The sequence below is a fragment of the Bos taurus genome, chromosome 16 (genome assembly GCF_002263795.3).
Source record: "Bos taurus isolate L1 Dominette 01449 registration number 42190680 breed Hereford chromosome 16, ARS-UCD2.0, whole genome shotgun sequence".
Classification (NCBI taxonomy): domain Eukaryota; kingdom Metazoa; phylum Chordata; class Mammalia; order Artiodactyla; family Bovidae; genus Bos; species Bos taurus.
The window spans coordinates 57,831,903-57,844,712 of NC_037343.1; the positions used below are offsets into that span (position 1 = coordinate 57,831,903).

Sequence of the window (12,810 nt, forward strand, 5' to 3'; positions counted from 1 at the left end):
CCCAAATTGGCTGGCATATTGAGTGCAGCACTTTAACAGCATCATCTTTTAGGAATTGAAATAGCTCAGCTGGAATTCCATCACCTCCACTAGCTTTGTTCAAGGGAGTGATAGAGCTCATGATAAGTGGCCTACATTTTATCATCAAAGAAAGAGGCATACTTGTGTAGGAGTCAGAGGAGATTGAGGTTGGTGAGGAAGAAGGGGCAAGAAAAATGGTGAATATTTTGAATAATTCCTGAAGAAGAGATGACCATAAACAATTTAGACAAGTGCCACTAAAGATCCACATTAGATCAGAAATAAAAAATCAATCTGAGTTAGGGTGACATTGAGAATGGTGTGCAAAGGTCATTGGAAGTAAGGGAGTGTGTTGACATTTCTTCAAGTGACTCTAGGAGCTGGGCAAAGGGAAAGACTGTGAGTCAGACTGTGAAGCCCTTGATGTGTAGGGGACAGCTGGGGGATGGGAAAATGAAAGAAAATAGAAAGATACAGTGACATATTAGAGTGCCACGTGCACAGTAGCAGGAGCACTTTGACAGAGGTAGAAAACACTAAGTTTTTGAAGTTGCCCTAAGCATCTAGGAGAATACTAGTTAGTACTCTGGGGACCTGTAAGCCTTATGGTGTGAGAACAGCCCAAGGATTGGGGGAGCAGGTCAAAGGGGATAGTCGCCCAGAGGAAGAAACAGAACTGGCAAAGTGGCTAGCAGATGCAGGTGGCAGAGGGAAATCATTCTGCGTATTTTGTGTTGAGAACCAACGGATGGACAACAGTGACAGAAAGATTTAGATTTAACCAAACCCAGATATCCAAGATTTGGCCCAAGTTGTTTCTGTGAGGGGAATTGGCTGAGGGTCCTTGGGGGCATCTGGTTTTGTTCTCCTGGAGGCTGCCTGACCACCTGTGGCATGCAGGCAGCATCTTCCTCTGGAGGGGGCTTGCTCTGCCTGTGGGTAACAGTGCCCTGGGTCCCAGTCTTAGGGCACACATGTATGCATCTTTTTATGTCTCATTTTTTAACATGAGAATTTTTGATGCTCATTCAACTTCCTTCAGACAGCTCAGGATCTTTTTCTTCTTTCTGGCCTGAATTACTTCTCTTGGTTTATAAGGGAGCTGTTTGACTGACTATTAAACTAGAACACAAGAGGCATTATTGTTATATTCTTTTACTTTTACCTAATTGGAAACTAAGCAAGAGTTGGGACTTTCATGGAAAGTTAGATATTAGAGTGCGGCTGCTGCTGCTACTGCTGCTAAGTCGCTTCAGTCGTGTCCGACTCTGTGTGACCCCATAGACGGCAGCCCACCAGGCTCTCCCGTCCCTGGGATTCTCCAGGCAAGAACACTGGAGTGGGTTGCCATTTCCTTCTCCAATGCATGAAAGTGAAAAGTGAAAGTGAAGATGCTCAGTTGTGTCCGACTCTTAGCGACCCCATGGACTGCAGCCTTCCAGGCTCCTCTGTCCATGGGATTTTCCAGGCAAGAGTACTGGAGTGGGTGCCACTGCCTTCTCTGAGAGTGTGGCTAGGGGTCAGCAGTTGTGGAGCCCAACAAAGGAATGTGGTAGGCTGGACACTGGACAATGGTTAATCTCAAATCAGTAGGTGACAGTGATAAAATAGTGAAACAAGTGTGTATTCTTCCAGGAGGCATACCAGAAATAAAAGACTTAAGTTATGGCAGAACAACTTGCTATGTCAGCCTCAAGGAAAGCTTGATTTTGAGACAGTGTTTATGAAGATCAAGGTGAAACTTCACTTTGCTCTGTCTGAGCCCTCAGAGAGAAGTTCATGGCGAGTATTTCCATCTAGGGTGTGGAGAAGATGAGTAAAGGGAGATCTTGGCAGAAATTAAGTAGATTAATACAGCTCGTCTCTCTTTTCAGGGTCCTAGGTGGAATGGTGGTAAAGAATCTGCCTGCCAATGCAGGAGATGCAAGAGATGCAGGGTCGATTCCTGGGCTAGGAAGATCCCCTGGAGGAGGAAATGGCAACCCACTCCAGTATTCTTGCCTGGGAAATCCCATGGACACAGGAGCCTGGTTGGCTATAATCCATGGGGTAGCAAAGAGTCGAACACGACTGAGTGACTGAACACATCTCTCTTGTAATACATAGTTCTAGACAGTTCATGAACCTATGCTTTTTATGACATTTATGTACATTGGTCCCGGTCAGTTCATGAGCTTATGCATTTTATGACACTTATGTATGTCATTTCTTCTTTGAATATTAAGATATTTTGGATGACAAGTATATCTCTTAATAACTTATTTCTGAAGCAAGATGTTATAGTTTGAATTTTTGAATAATGTCCATTCTCTTCACTGTAGGTCTGAGCCAGGCTCTGGTCATATTAGTGGACAAACTAAGACATTTATGTTATTAGCTCAGATTAAATACTGAAATGGCATACATGTATTATAATAGGTGAGGCAGTCTACGTGCAAAGTGAACACCCTTTGGATAGCTACACTTTTACCCTTTTTTGGTTTAGGGAAAAATCTGGACAAAAATGTTTGTCTCCAACAAAATAAGACTCTCCTCTATAGTTTTCCTTAATGACCGTTTCCTACTGTCTCTAGCTTTTAAAAATGTATTTTTCCCTTATACTTGCCGACTTCTACCTATGTCTTTTTGGAGTACAGGAGTTAGAGCGACTGCATCCAGTTTGCTACCAGCATTACATAAACACTCTCATCTGGAAGAGTAATTTATGGCTGGGAGAGGGATGGGCAAGGAAGGAAAGGGAAATGAGTAGACCCAACTGATGAGTTGGTGGTGGAGGAGGAGGCCTCTTGGAGAATGGCTCAAAGGAAATTATTGGAACTGCTGGGTTGAGGGAGAACAGAAGGATGGTGGCCAAGGTTGGTAAGTGGCAGACAGGGAAGCCAGGAACACACAGGTAGCCCAAGTAAACCATGCCAGGAACAGGGGGACTTGGGGAAAGTGAGGGAGGAGAAAAGAGAGAAAACTGTCAAGTTCCCAATTCCTAATTTTAGTGGGCTGTCTGAAAAGGAACAGAGGGTGCAGTTTTTCTTCCTTGGTACCCTGCCTCTGTGAAGGCTCAGTCACTGGTCCTTCTCCTTTCTTTTCTAATCGTTTCTTTTTTCCTTTCCTTTTCTTTCTTCTTTCTTTCCTCCTTTCTATGCTGCCTCTTCTTTCGTCTGACCGATTAGAACATCTCCATGTTGAAGAGTTACTTGATGTCATCATAGCTCCAAACCATCGATTTGTCATTGCAGGAAATTGTAATTGTTTTTAATAAAGGAGAAAAGGAAAGGGAATGTGACTAATGTCTGTGGAAAACCAGGCGACAGTTCAAAAACCACTGAGTCTCCAGGAAAGCAGAAGAAGGAATATCCTTCTGATCACATCTGACATCACTTCATGGAATCTGGATGGTTTCTTGGGAGAGGAGAACTATTTTTCCAAGATATTATAAGTCAATAAGAAAGGATATTTTAAAACCCCCTTTCTCCTAAGCACTTTTGGTTTTAAAGCAAAGTCTTTTTGTGCTTCTTTATTCCTCTTTTTGGTTCTGTGCCAAAGAACACAAATACAGTCTTCTTTGGGATCTCTATTTCTTGGATACTCCTTGCCAATATATCTTACATGTGGATTAAATAGATGGCATCAACAGTGTAGTTGGGAGGCAAAGTAAGCAAGAGAAGAGGGTCATGCTGTTCTCACATGAGCTTCAGGGTTGAGTGATTTCAGTGTCTGCAGCTTGTCTACCAGAGTAGTAAGCATAAAGCATCAATCTATAAAGGATATTTTCAACTATGTTGAGAGAGCTGTCTGCATAGTTGAAGCTGTGATAGGATCATTGCTATTTTTGGAGCAGCATTTCCAGTGAATCCAAGGGGCGACTCAGTTTTGGTTTAGTTGTTCTTTCTTAAAATAACTCTCCATTGAGAATGATGAGGCTCTGTTTGCTCATGGTGAAGTTTTAAGTTTCACTCATGTCAGGAAAACGAAGGTCTTTGACTATATATGAGCTTTAAAAGAGATCGAATGCTTGTTTCCCCCTTTATTCTATGGGCCATGGGGCATGTGTTTTTAATAGACCTTTAAGTCTGCAAATAAGTACAAACATAATATTACCTAGTTCTTTGAAGGCCACCAATAGAGATACTCAGTGAGTATAAAGTAGTCAGAGTAGGGTTAGAGAGTTTATGGATTAAGGTACTAGAAAGAGAAAAAATATATATAAAACTAATATTTTCTGCAGTAGCTTTATGTTATCCTTTCCTTCCTATAACTCATCTCTTTTTCCTCTTTAACTTTGTGTTTCCTGGTTACTATTTACCTTTTTTAAAAATGCCCAAAGCAAGCATATGCTGAAATAGAGATTTAATCAATCTTCTTATAGTAAAGATCGTGCAGTGTGATAGAACCAGAGATTGAGAACTGGAAGGCCTCATTCACCATGGACTGGAGAGTAATTCTCAAGGCATAGAATTAAGAGTATCATTGGGTTTATCTTGAAGAAATAATTAGGCGTTAAGTGGGGAACTGAGTATGATGTCAAATACTGAGTATTCATATAAATATTATGGTGCCAAAAAAGGTAGGATATTATTTATCTTGGAATAAATATTCTAAATGAGTATTAGTGTCTTTTTTGAGAGCACCATGATACCTGGTCTTAGCCTCTTTGCCCTTCTCCTCTAAAAGGCAATGATGGTTGGGAAGCCAGAGTCTGATCAGATCTGGCTCTGTTCCTTTCTATGTACTGATCCTTTGGTGTGACATTTCCTCTCTTATGTGCTCCCCAGAGCATACATGAGTGTGAAGGAGCTGAAGGAGGCACTGCAGCTCAACAGCACCCACTTCCTCAATGTCTACTTTGGCAACTCAGTACGAGAAGACCTTGCAGGTGCTGCCACCTGGCCTTGGGACAAGGAAGCCATCAGTCACCTGGGTAAGTAAAGTTGAAGAACAACTACAGTTGGAGAAATGAGCAGGTTGGAAGGGAATCTGTGAAAGTTAGTTTGGGGGGGAATGGAGAGAAAAATAAATTTACTTAATAAATTAGCTTCTTTGGGCTGATAATAGCTTTGAGGAGAGTTTTTCAAAATGTTTTAATGAAGACAGGTAAGATGTACTAGGGCAATGTGGCAAATACTCAGAATGTTCTAGATCAAATATTCAGAAGATTCTAGACCAAATAATCTAGATGCAAATAAATTGCTGACATGGGATAAGATCCATTTTGTGTCTTGATTAATCTCAAGAGGGAACCAAGCAAAAAGGTGGCTAGACTGTGAAATCTGGTTTGCAATAATCACTGTGCCAGAAGATTGCTGGTCATCTTGCATGGATGTGTCCAAAAGATTGGGGAAGGAATAAGAAGCAATAGGTTAACAATAGATGAAAAGATATTGTTCCTGTTCAAGAGGAAACCAGAACATAGAAATCCCTGTAGCGAATTAGGTCAGCATACAGTAGGGCTATATATCTCAAGAAAGGAAGAGATAATAAAAAGTTAAACCTGTAGTGATCCAAACTGAATGCTTTGTTTATCCTGGGTTTCATTGGCTCTATAGTCATCTGATACAGTTTTAGGGCTCTCCTTTTATCATTAAATTTTGTATTTTCAGTTGTCAGTATATGATAAGTCAGAAATTTGTGAGGTGAGTGGTGCTGTCCAAATCAAAACTAATGTGAGTCATTCTAGTCTTCATGGTTGTAAGAGGCAAGCTGGAAGGTTATATGCCAATAAATCATTTAGTAGTGAGTTTGAGTATCTTGAATTATCCTCATGATAAACAGTGGTAACAGAGGAGCATACAAAACTTTAAGAAAATATCTCCAAATTGGCTCACATCTGATTCACCAAATGTTACGTTTCAGTATATATGACAGCAAGGTTTATCAATAATGGTTTCTAAGAATCCTAGGTCAGTCATTGGGAATTGAATCTACTTGTTCAAAAAACCTTCAAAAAAAAAAAAAAAAAAGATCTGCCTAGCCATTATGGAGACAAATCTTGGCCCCTTAATAAGAATTGTTGAGATGGGAGCAGAGCCTTGAGTATTTTCTAACTTTTCTGGTACTAGGCCATTGACAAAATTCATTTAAATAAAAAAAATGGACAAAATACCAAAAAATTAGCTACTTGAAAACATCAGACATCAGCCAAGACAATGGATTTCAGAGAACCAATCCTCAATTAGAAGAAAGCTGCATTGACGTGAGATCTACATATAGCTCAGTTTTGGGTTTTTGTTTTTTTCTCCTTGAGGGAAATTGCCAATTCTCAGTAAAAGTAATAGAAGCAGATCAGAGAGCAGCAGTCCAGAGCATGTTTCAGTCTCACTACTGGGGAGACAAAAACTATAAGTCAGAACTTCTAAGGTATCCAGACTAGAGGGATCAAGTTCCCAGAGAAATAGAAACCATGGAAAAAATAAATGTGATATTCTACTCATAATTTTAAGATATTTTCTGATTTCTGAACTATGCATTCTCTAAGTCAGTGACCAAGAAAACAAGAATTGCTGTAAAATAGCTGCTATTAGATAAAAAAGCTGAAAAGTAATATCAGGAGTCTTACAGTGGGGGGGACAAAAAAATGGAATTGAGATTCTGTCAAGGAGGGGCATTGAGACACTCTATGAAATACTCTTCATAGACATTCTATGAAGGAAAACATAAATAGTCTAGCTTACACAAAGCATAAAATTCAGCCTGAAACACTCTTAAATACCTGTTTTTAGGAAGGTCATCTTGCCTGGAGGATCCCACGGAAAAAGGAGCCTGGCAGAATACAGTCTATAGAGTCACAGAGTCAGACATGACTGAAGTGACCTAGCAGCAGCAGTAGCAGCATCTGCCTATATTTAACTGCCTAACAAAAGAAAGTTAAATATGCTCTGGAGGAAGACAATATCATCAAAAACCTCTACAAATTTCCATGCACAATGTCCTGAAACCAGTAAAAAAAAAAAATTCCAGTTATGCCAAGAGACAGGATCAAATGATGGTAAACAAAACTAAACAAAGAAATAAGCAATCACTCCATAAATGCAGATCCACAGATTATCCAGATATTGGAGTTATGGAATAGTGGCTTAAGATAATTATGATTAATATGTTCAAGATAGATAAAAAGTTGTAGAGTGTCCTCAGAGAATTAGAATCTATATTAGTGAATCAAAGGGAAATTTTAGGACAAAAATATAGTAGCTAAAATTAAGAAATTAATAGATTAGTTTGTGAGCAGGAGAAAAGATTTAGAAAACTAAAGAACACATAGATATTGAAGCTCAAAGAGAAAAAGTGATGTAAAAATATAGAAAACAGCATGAAGCATTTGAGACCTGATGAAAAATTCCTACTGTAAATTGGAGTTCTAGAAGCAAAAGAGAAAGATTTTGAGGCAGAAACAATATCAAAGAGATAGCAGCTGAGAATTTTGCAAGGTGACAAAAAATATCAAACTACAGATTCAAAATGTTTCTCAAACCCTAAGAAGGATAAATAGAAAGAAAATCACAACTTGATTCATTATAGCAAACATGCTGAAAATCAAAGGCAAACAGAAAATACTCAAAAGTAACCAGAGAAAAATTGTTACTTTAAAAGAAGCAGCAGTAAGATTGGCATGCTGATTTTTCAACAGAAACTATGGAAGTCATAAAACACAGATTGATAGATTTTTTAAAATGCTAAAAGAATAATTGCCAAGTTATAATTCTATATTCAGCAAAAAAATCTTTTAAAGAAAAATTAAACATATTTTCAGACAAAAATAGATAATTTAATACCAGCAGTAAAGTAAATATTGAAGAAAGCTATCCAAATAGAAAGAAGATGACCCCAAATGGAAACAGAGACATACAAAAAGAAATGAACCACACTAGATAGGAGAAAAATATTAAAAGTAATAAAAAATTTTTTTGGTTTAAAGTATATGTGGTTAAAACATGACAACAATGGCATGAAAGACAAAAAAAAGTAAAGTAAATTAAATGATTTAAGCCCCTTCTATACCAATATCTAGAAAAATTACTGATTTATTCATTTTAGACAGCTTATATATACCTTATATAAGAATTAGATCAAAATTCTTAGATCAAAATAGATCATAGGTTTAAATATAAAAAGTAATACTGTATAACTTCATAAAGAAATCATAAGAGAAAATCTTCAGGGCAAGGTTAGGTGAAGAGTGCTTATATATCACACCCAAAGCATAGTCCATAGACATGACAATGGATAAATTGAACTTAATCAAAATTAAAATTTTTTGTCTGAGAAACACCTTATTAAGATGAACAAAGCAATGGCAGACTTGGCAGAAGTATCTGCAAACCGTCGTACATCTCACAAAGGATTTGTGTCTATAATATATAAAGAACTTTGAAAACAAGAGTAAACAAATATTCCAGTTAGAAAATGGGCCAAAGCACAGACATTTTGCCAAAGAAGATATACAGATGGAAGTAAGCACATGAAAAAATATTTAATATCATTAGGGAAAAACAAATTAAAGCCACAATGAGGCTACACTTACTAAAAGACCTAAAAAGTAATAATAACAATACTAATTGCTAGTGAGAATGCAGAGAACTGGATATTGCATATATTGCTAATGAAAAAGTAAAACGGCACAACCAGTTTGGAGAATACTTTGGCAGTTTCTTGTAAAATTGAATGTATACTTACCATATGACCCAGTAACTGGACTACTGAATATTTGTCCCAGAAAAGTGAAAATATATGTCCACTCCAAAACCTGTGTATTGATCTTCATAGTAGCTCTATTTGCAATAGAGCAAAACTGGAAATGACAAGAGTATTTTTTAGTGATAACTTTAAGCAAACAATGATACATCCGTACAGTGGAATGTGCACGTGTGCCTGCTGTGCTCAGTCGCTCAGTTGTGTCCGACCCTGCAACCCCATGGATTGTAGCCCACCAGGCTCCTCTGTACATGGGATTTTCCAGGCAAGAATACTGGAGTGGGTTGGCATTTCCTACTCCAGAGGATCTTCCTGACCCAGGGATGGAACCTGCACCTCCTGCTTGGCAGGTGGGTTCTTTACTGCTGAGACACCTGCGAAGCCAACAACACTACTCAGTAATAAAAAAAAACACCAGAGTATTGATACATGCAACAATTTACATGGATCTCAAGGGTAGTATGGGGAGTGAAAGAAATCTCATAATTTGCATGTTTGAGAATATTATATAATATTCTCAAAAATTCATGTGGTATTCTCAAAGTTAAAAAAGAAGACTAGAGAGAGAGAACAAGCTAGTGGTTGTCAGGGGTTAGGAATAGTAGAGGATTGAGGAGAGAGGTATGCGTGAGGGAGGGCGCGAAGGATAATAGAGGAGCAATCTTAATGGTGATTGAACGTTTCAGTGTCTTGATTGTGGTGGTAGTACACCAAGGTATACGAACATGTGATAAAATTTCACAGAACTACACGCATACACACCAGACTGCATGCAGAAACTGGTGAAATCTAAATAAGGTCAGTAGTCTCTATGCATAAATAGAACATATCACATAGAGCTTTTTGAAAGCTCACTGAATGAAGGGATGAATGAATAAATGAATGAAGGTATTAAATTTAAATGGTTTCAAGAAATGTTTGTTCAAACTAGGGTTCTGTAACAACCTAAGGGGTGGGATGGGGTGGGAAGTGGGAGGGAGTATCAAGAGGGAGGGGACATAGGTGTACCTATGACTGATTCAGTTGATGTATAGCAGAAACCAACACAATATTGTAAAGCAATTATCCTTCAATTAAAAATAAATATTTTTTTAAAAAAGAGAAAAGAAATATTTAAATTATGTCATTGGTCACTGACTCATAATGAATTGAAAAAGAAGCTAGGGATTTTAAATTTTATTCTTAAACCTTTTAAGAGTAACTAGTTCCCCACCACATGTTTCCTAATTTGTTTTTAAGAAGTAGAAGAGTAGACTGAACAGCTGAAATGTCTGACTCAATATGAAATTTCTCATGTTCTTATTTACTTTTTCTTGTTCAATCATAACTGTGATTGAATAAAGGAACTATATTGACCTAAATCAGGTGTAGAGTAGTACAGACAGCTGAAATAACATGATAGAGGAAGACGTTTATGATTTTCTAAACACAGTCTTTACAAAACTCCAGATAAGATTATCTGTGTCAACATTCAAGACTCTGTATTTTGAGGGTCACTTGAGTGACCTGGCAGATAAGTACACTAGTCTGAAAGTTGGAAGATTGAGGCCAATTTCTGACTACAAACAGCTTAAGTCACTATGTGGAAAAACCAAGGTAATCTGTGGTCAACCCATTTCTGACCTTAGCATGATTTTGTACTGTCAATGCTGTGGTAATGCAGGGCAGAATCTTTTTTAATCAGTAAATGAATAAGTGAGATCCCCTTGAGCTCAGTGTTTTGACTATCTCTACCTTTAGTGTACAACAACACTTAAACTGAAAACATGTCTTCAAAGGCAGAAGTCTTAAGTTAGTGCTTGTTATTATTGTTCAGTCGCTAAGTCCAACTCTTCATGACCCCATGAACTGCAGCATGCCAGGCTTCCCTGTCCTTCAGTATTTCCTGGAGTGCTCAAATTCATGTCCATTGAGTCACTGATGCCATTCAACCATCTCATCCTCTGCTGCACCTTCTCCTCCTGTCTTCAATCTTTCCCAGCTTCAGGGTCTTTTCCAATGAGTTTGCTCTTCGCATCAGGTGGTCAAAGTATTGGGGCTTCAGCTTCAGCATCAGTCCTTCCAACAAATATTCAGGGTTGATTTCTTTTAGAATTGACTGGTTTGATCTCTTTACTGTCCAAGGGACTCTCAGGAGTCTTCTGCAGCACCACAGTTTGAAAACATCAATTCTTCAATGCTCAGCCTTCTTTAGAGTCCAACTCTCACAACCACACATGACTACTGGAAAATTGAATTGAATTCATTTCATGGTACTGTCAAAGATAGAATAATTAGAAGAAGTTCACTGTAGGGATATGCACAGCAAAATTGGGAGACAGACAGGCAAATACAAACTTATAGTCATACTATGTGAATCTGCTGCACATGAGGGCAAGTAGGAACGTGACAAGAAAGTGCTTGGTTATGCCAAAAATATCAGAGAAGAAGGGGAGAGCGGGCTGAGGGGCTGAGGCTGGAGGAGAGAGTTAAAAGATAAGCAGAAGTTTGTGTGGCAGACAATGGCAGGGCATTCCAGAGCAAAACAAAAGGTAGATGCCAATGTTTAGACTGTTATAAATCTAGACTTGCTTAGAAATGGAATGTCCTTGGAATCGCTAGAACAGTGCTCTTCAAACTCATTTTTGCTTTCTTGTAACTCCTAAAAGACTTTTGAAAAACCCCTTTACCCCTTCATAGATTTTAAAAGTAACAACTAAAAATTTAGCCATAAGTTTAAATTATAGCAATTTAATTATATTATATTGCTGGTATATTATCTAAATTATTGACATTTAAAAATGCTTTTTAAATCTCCTCTACTAAATGTATCCTCACTAACATAACAATTTGATAATTACTATCATTCATTTAAAAATGTATGGCCATGTACTTTTTTTCCCATTTTTAAAAAAAATTTTTTTTTAGATTATTTTAGCATTCTTTTATTTTTTTTAAATTTTATTTTATTTTTAAACTTTACAATATTGTATTGGTTTTGCCAAATATCAAAATGAATCCACCACAGGTATACATGTGTTCCCCATCCTGAACCCTCCTCCCTCCTCCCTCCCCATACCATCCCTCTGGGTCATCCCAGTGCACCAGCCCCAAGCATCCAGTATCGTGCATCGAACCTGGACTGGCGACTCGTTTCATACATGATAGTATACATGTTTCAATGCCATTCTCCCAAATCTTCCCACCCTCTCCCTCTCCCACAGAGTCCATAAGACTGTTCTATACATCAGTGTCTCTTTTGCTGTCTCGTATACAGGGTTATTATTACCATCTTTCTAAATTCCATATATATATGTTAGTATACTGTATTGGTGTTTTTCTTTCTGGCTTACTTCACTCTGTATAATAGGCTCCAGTTTCATCCACCTCATTAAAACTGATTCAAATGAATTCTTTTTAATGGCGGAGTAATACTCCATTGTGTATATGTACCATAGCTTTCTTATCCATTCATCTGCTACTATTTTAACATTGAGAAATTGCTCATTGCTCCTTTTTTCTCTTTGGATTTGTGTTTCCATTTCATTGCTCCTATAGAAGTTTGTGGGCTTCCCCGATATCTCAACAGTAAAGAATCTGCCTGCAGTGCAGGAGACATAAGAGATGCAGGTTCGATCCCTGGGTTGGAAAGATCCCTGGAGGAGGGAATGGCAACCCACTCCAGTATTCTTGCCTGGAGAATCCTAGGTACAGGGCAGCCTGGAGAGTGATAGTCCATAAGGTTGCAAAGAGTTGGACATGACTGAAGTGACTGAGTGTGCATGCCCGTGCGCACACACACCACCCACACATATAGAACTTTGCACTTAATGTAACAATGAAAGGAAGTGAAAGTGAAGTCACTCAATCATGTCTGACTCTTTGTGACCCCACTGACTGTAGCCCACTAGGCTCCTCCATCCATGGGATTTTCCAGGCAAGAATACTGGAGTGGGTTTAGTAAGTCACCTGTTTATCTTCTAAAAACAGATTTTGAGTAAAACAACTCTTTTGTGATATCTTTTAATTAAATTTTTTATTTTGAGATAATTGTATATTCACATGTGGTTGTAAGAAATAGTACAAAGAGATTCCACATATCCTTTACCCATTTTCCTTCAAGGGAAG

At 38.1% G+C, this 12,810-nt stretch overlaps 1 protein-coding gene across 1 annotated transcript in view; it reads left to right on the plus strand.

Annotated features, from left to right (window-relative positions):
* PAPPA2 (pappalysin 2) overlaps positions 1 to 12,810 on the plus strand; it is a 316,324-nt gene that overhangs the window by 108,916 nt on the left and 194,598 nt on the right. Inside the window, exon 3 of the mRNA XM_010813486.4 lies at positions 4,791 to 4,936. Within this exon, the coding sequence (XP_010811788.2) occupies positions 4,791 to 4,936 (146 nt within the window). The remainder of the gene's footprint in view (positions 1 to 4,790; positions 4,937 to 12,810) is intronic.